The 5,869-nt window shown below is 36.4% G+C and overlaps 1 protein-coding gene across 1 annotated transcript; it reads left to right on the forward strand.

Annotated features, from left to right (window-relative positions):
• Positions 1-6: 6 nt before the first annotated feature.
• Positions 7-4,434, forward strand: LOC106880398 (uncharacterized). The gene is made up of 4 exons (XM_014930315.2): positions 7-268; positions 415-506; positions 3,069-3,220; positions 4,263-4,434. The coding sequence occupies exons 1-4, from the start codon at positions 7-9 to the stop codon at positions 4,378-4,380; spliced, it is 624 nt and encodes a 207-aa protein (XP_014785801.2). The 3' UTR covers positions 4,381-4,434.
• Positions 4,435-5,869: the final 1,435 nt, after the last annotated feature.

The raw sequence follows: 5,869 nt of genomic DNA on the forward strand, positions 1-5,869 counted from the left end.
TTTTTCATGGCTTCGAGAACTGGGTTATCAGCGTGTACAAAAGTCCTTTTCGGCGAAATCACTACATCAAAATGCTTATGTTCTCGGATTAAAACGACTAAACACACAACGTCTGTTGAAGACTGTGCACTTCGGTGTATCTTACACAATGCGTGCGAATATTTTAGCTATTGCAATGGCTCATGTTATATGCATCGGTCGTTTTACGACAGAGAAATTAGAGATTATGCTTGCAACTGTTCATCGTATATTTTGCTCTCCGGAAACGGTAGGTAAATCACAATTTTCTTATGTGCTTTGTTTCTTGCCTGTTTGTTAAACACATTCATGAAACACATTCTTGCCATTTAAGGGTTAACATCTTGTCTGTACACTTACATCTAAATTATTGATTTCTATCTATTTCTGATACAGGTAACAACAGGCAGAAAGTATTTAAGATGACCAAAGACTCATTTATAAGAACTCCTATTTATTTATACTGGGACAAACTGCCCATTGAAAAGGTAATGAATTTTTGAAACTTCAAAATCCGGATCTTTTTTAAAACGGGGGCCACATTTTTCATTAACGAAACACTTTGAAACTTGGATCACTGGTAGAATGTGTCATATAAAACATCTTTTTCTCTTAGTCTTCTTAAAAAAAAAAGAAATCCATAAATTATTCCATGTTAAAGTTGTCGTATTTCTGTAATGTCAACCAATCACTGACGTCCATTCAGCCGATATACATTAAGTGCCGACTACATAAACAAACGATTCTGAAACAATTAACCCTAACCCTAACCCTAACTCTAACCCTAACCCTAACCCTAGGGTTAGAGTTAGGGTTAGGGTTAGGATTAGGGTTAAAGCAAATTCAAAATGAAAAAAGCAAATAAAACGAAGAATCGTTTGTTTATGTAGTCGGCACTTAATGTATATCGACTGAATGGACGTCAGTGATTGGTTGAAATTATCGAAATAAGACAATTTTTTACATGAAATAAATTCGAATCCAAAAATATTTTTCTGTTCTATAACACAAAATAGATAAGTATACGAAGTTTGAAAGTCTTTCCGTACCAAAAACACTACGTAAAACATTAATGAAAAATGTGGCCCCCGTTTTAAAAAAAATCCCAAAATCCTTCTCATTTAATAAACAATCTCCATTTTGGTCAATCCGATATCTTTTGTGCGTATTTGGCTTTTTACCTTTTTTCTGACAATATTGCAATGGTGTCCTTGGTACTCTCCATTTTGTTCTTGCAGTTTATCTTTAGTGAGAAACAGGATCCAGTTTTAATACCCTGGCTTATTTTCATACACGATATGTGTATAACTAGATTATCCATCGTGTTCTGTCCTTTATTAAAAGGTGGAGCATAATGTAAGAGAGATGAATGAAACAAGTTAAAGAGAAAAGATAACGATTGAAGCTCTATGTGGTCGTTCCATCTGCTAGAAATAGCAGCCATATTTTTTAAAGTCTTTTAGTAGTTTTTGAGATTTTATCGTTGAGTTTTTGAGACCTACTTTTGTCCCTCCACAAAAATCTCGATTCTAGAATTATACTCGGTTTTAGAGTGTCAGGTCATTATTTTCACTTCTATATTTACGAGATGAGGAATTATGTACTTTATTTACATTATTTACATTTGACGGATATTTGTCCTCATCTTGTTTGTTGTTAACACAATGTTTCAGCTGATATACCCTCCAGCCTTCATCAGGTGTCTTGGGGAAATTGCTAGTGGTATTTAGTTACGGATATTTACTTTCCAAGTTCAAATTCCGCCGAAGTCATCATTCAAGAGTCGATAAAATAACGCGACAAACGTCAGATCGTAGAGATGGGGATTTCATAGACAGCAACATAACCGAAAGTGTTTGGAAATTGAGTCGGTGTGTTGACCAGGAATACCTCCAGGTTATAAAAAATCTAATGCAAATGGTTGACAATGTCGAATGGTTCAGTCTCGTCATCGGTGCGTTGGTGTAGGAGTGTGAGGGTTAAGAGGGATTGTGAGCATTAGAACTAAGAAGGAAGGGGATTTAAGGACAAGTTTGGAGAGTGATGGAACCACAACTGATGTTGGATCGATGAGGAATACATATTTTGAAGTAGAATAACAAGGGGCTTTAACTGCTAAGATCAAAATCAGAATGGTGAGTGGTTATAAGTGTAAGTATATAGGGTTGAGTAGACATGAGTTAGAGGAAGACAGAGAAAGATTATGAGAAGATTGTGTGTCAGCGAGGAAAAATGTTTGAGGAAGAGGTGGAAGGATGAAATTTAGGTTGAAATTCACGAATATGTAGATGGGACGGTAAAAATGCTTTTAATTCGAGACGAACTTCAGAAAAGCTACACTCTATCAGGGTCAAAAGAACTTGTTGGACATACCTACACGCGTACACTATCCCAGCATTTAGTCAGAAGCTACTATCTCTCTGTCATCTGCTCCATCTAAGAGTCTCGACCAAGGAAGAGGCTGATCAAAAATCCCCGTTTCTTGAGGTGATGCCACAACTCATTTACTTCCGGTCCTGATGTCTCCCTTCATTCCTCCACAGAACATCAATGTGTCATTGATGTGAGATTGATTCTTGATATTTTTATCTTTTGTTTTTGTTTTTGTCCTGGCTTTGTCAGGGTTTTCTACTTCCCACAGATGCAACGAAACTTTTAGAAAGACTCCTAAATCATGACTCATTAGTTAGTAGTCCGATTCTCAGTCTCATGAGTCACCCACGTTTTCCTCTTAAACCCAATCTCTTTCTCTCCCACTCTCTTAATTTTTCACTTCTAGCACGACATAGCATTTCGTCCTCTCATTTTCCTCCTTTCTGTCTCTCTATATCTCTCCCTCCCCCTCCTCTTCCTCCTATTTTTCGTTTTCTCCAGTCTTTTTCTCCTGCTCTCAAAGTCTAACTCTTTCCCCACTGTTCTCTCCATCTCCTTCTCGCCCTCCTACTCCCTCCTTATATCTCATTCTAGTCTCCTTTTTCTTTCTACAACTCTGCCTCCCCACCACATTCTCTGAGATTTGTCACTGGTTCGAGTTTACTTTCTATTTGCAGGTGGAATTTCGGTTCAAGAAAGAAGATGGTGATGATGTCGAATTCATTTTCAATGGAACAGGGACGAATTCTACATCGTGGTTCCAGAAAGATAAACTCAATAAAAATCCGTTTAACTCTCAGAATCCACAAACTGTGACTTTCAATGCGAAGTATATATTATCTTCTTACTCATAATTAACATCTTTAATCATTTAATAATTGTTCTTTTGAACACTTTCACAGTGTACATATATAAAAGGAAAGTTTACAGACATACTTTATATCTCATTGCTGTATAATATAATTCCATAATAATAATCCTTTCTACTATAGGCACAACGCCTGAATATTTGTTGGAGGTAAGGGGTTAGTCGATTGCATCGGTACCGGTGTCAAACTGGTAATTATTTTATCGACCACAGAAAGGGGGAAAGGCAAAGTCGACCTCGGCGGAATTTGAACTCAGGATGTATAAACGGACAAAATACTGCTAAGCATTTTGTCCGGCATGCTAAAAATTTTGCCAGTTTGCCGCCCTGCCTTATAATAAAAGATAATAATAATATTTTCGTTATGAAACATAAGGTTTGACAAAACATCGACGAGGGTATAGATGATTTTGTGTGGGATTACATGGAAACATGGAAACATGGAAAATAACGAAACATGGAAACATGGAAAATAACGAAACATGGAAACATGGAAAATAACGAAACATGGAAAATAACGAAATCATAAGTAAAACAATTAGAAGTCAAATAGAAGCTTCCGGAGGCTACAGAGAGAAACACCTCATCATCTATGGTCAGCTTGACCATTCAGACAAGGAGTCTCTCCCAGTTTGCCTTTCTTCTGTCTGTTTGAACATCCTCAGAGCAGAATCTTTCACTCGGACCTTACTTGCAACTCTCACCCACCTTTCAATAAATTTGCTGGGAGGCAGCAATTCTTTCAAGACCAACACTAACCCTTCCAAGTGAAACTTTGACCACAGCCGAACTGAAGCGAAATTAACAAGATCTGGTTTACTCAAACTGCCTGTCATTTTTACTTTCTTTATCACGAATAACAAATTGGGTATCAAATAATTAATATCAGAGATGAAATGATAAACTCATTGATTTAATTAAACAGAACTGATTATTGTAAATACTGTCGTAAAAGTTTTCTTTATTATTAAGTTTATTAAATTTATTAATTGTAATATATTAGTTTCAGTTACCCGAACTTTATCATCGAGTATGAAAACGAGCATTGGCTCGAAGCCAGAAGAGAAAGTGGAAATAATGAAAAGTACGTTATGTCTCACAAAGCTGGAAGCAGTAAGTAAAACATCTCCTCTTGATTTCAATGTAATTGATTGTATAACTCTGTGTTGGTGTACGCGCATGCCTGTGTGCGTGTGTGTGTGTGCGTGCGTGCGCAGCTGTGGTTTTCAAGAAGCATTGCCTCATACATATAAATCTTTTAAATAGTTTTTTTTTTAAACTAAAACAATGCAAGTTGTAACAAAAATAAAAAATAAAAAATAAATAAAACTTCAGGTCAGTGGTTTATACTCTTGCCTAGTATTTCGGTATTTCGGGGCTAGGAATCTGTAATACTTCGACCGAGCGAACCAAAGGAGATGGCGACGTAGACGGGAAAGGCTCCTTTTTACCATGTCGCACGGTCGAACACAAAAAACAAATTATACAACATAGAAGGCTCGTCGTGAGAGATACGAGCTATAGTGCCAGTAAATGAACAGATGGATCTATTTTAAAATGGGGGCACCAGTATTTTCTTAACGAAACACTAACGAAACACTTTGAAACTTGGGACACTGGTAGAATGTGTCATATAAAACATCTTTTACTCTTAGTCTTCTTAACAAAAAAATGTACATCGCAAGTTATTCCATGTTAAAGTTGTCGTATTTCTGTAATTTCAACCAATCACTGACGTCTATTCAGCTGAATAGAGTTACTGCTGGGCGGTCATAAAAATGTTATTCCCTGTGACATAGTTCATCCGGTTTAATCGTAATTTATACGCATATATTGTTTATATAATAAATTACGCTGTGCGTATCTGTGTGTGTAACAATTTTAGAGTTCGGATTCTCGGGTTAGGGTTAGGGTTACGGTTAACAGTCTAGTTAGGGTTAGGGTTAGGGGATTAATACGATATACACCGTTACAGCGCTAACTGTTTTCAACTGAATAGACGTCAGTGATTAGTAGAAATTATCGAAATAAGACAATTTTTTACATGAAATAAATTCGAATACAAAATTTTTTTTCTGTTCTATAACACAAAATAGATAAGTATACGAAGTTTGAAAGTCTTTCGGTACCAAAAACACTACATAAAACATAAATGAAAACTGGTGCCCCCGTTTTAAGATAGATCCGAACAGATTAGGACAGACAACCGATATAAGTTTATTAACATAGTGAAACTGTTTGTGCCTGTGTGTGCGTGCATGCGACATCTAAAATTAACACAGTAGATAAGTCAGGCCTTCGTGTACAAGAGAAGGTATACAAGAATGTGAAATAACGGACAGTCGTATAAGAAATAGTGTGTGTACGATATGTGAGTGTACAAGAGTGTGTGTGAGTGAGAGGAAACACAGAACATAGAAAGAATGTCTGTAACATGTTTGTGTGTGTGTGTGTGTGTGTTTGTCCCCCAACATTGCTTGACAACCGATGCTGGTGTGTTTACGTCCCCGTAACTTAGCGGTTCGGCAAAAGAAACCGATAGAAAAAGTACTAGGCTTACAAAGAATAAAAAGAAAGAGTGTATATATATATATATATATATATATATAT

The sequence above is a fragment of the Octopus bimaculoides genome, unplaced genomic scaffold (genome assembly GCF_001194135.2).
Source record: "Octopus bimaculoides isolate UCB-OBI-ISO-001 unplaced genomic scaffold, ASM119413v2 Scaffold_120956, whole genome shotgun sequence".
NCBI classification, from domain to species: Eukaryota; Metazoa; Mollusca; class Cephalopoda; order Octopoda; family Octopodidae; genus Octopus; species Octopus bimaculoides.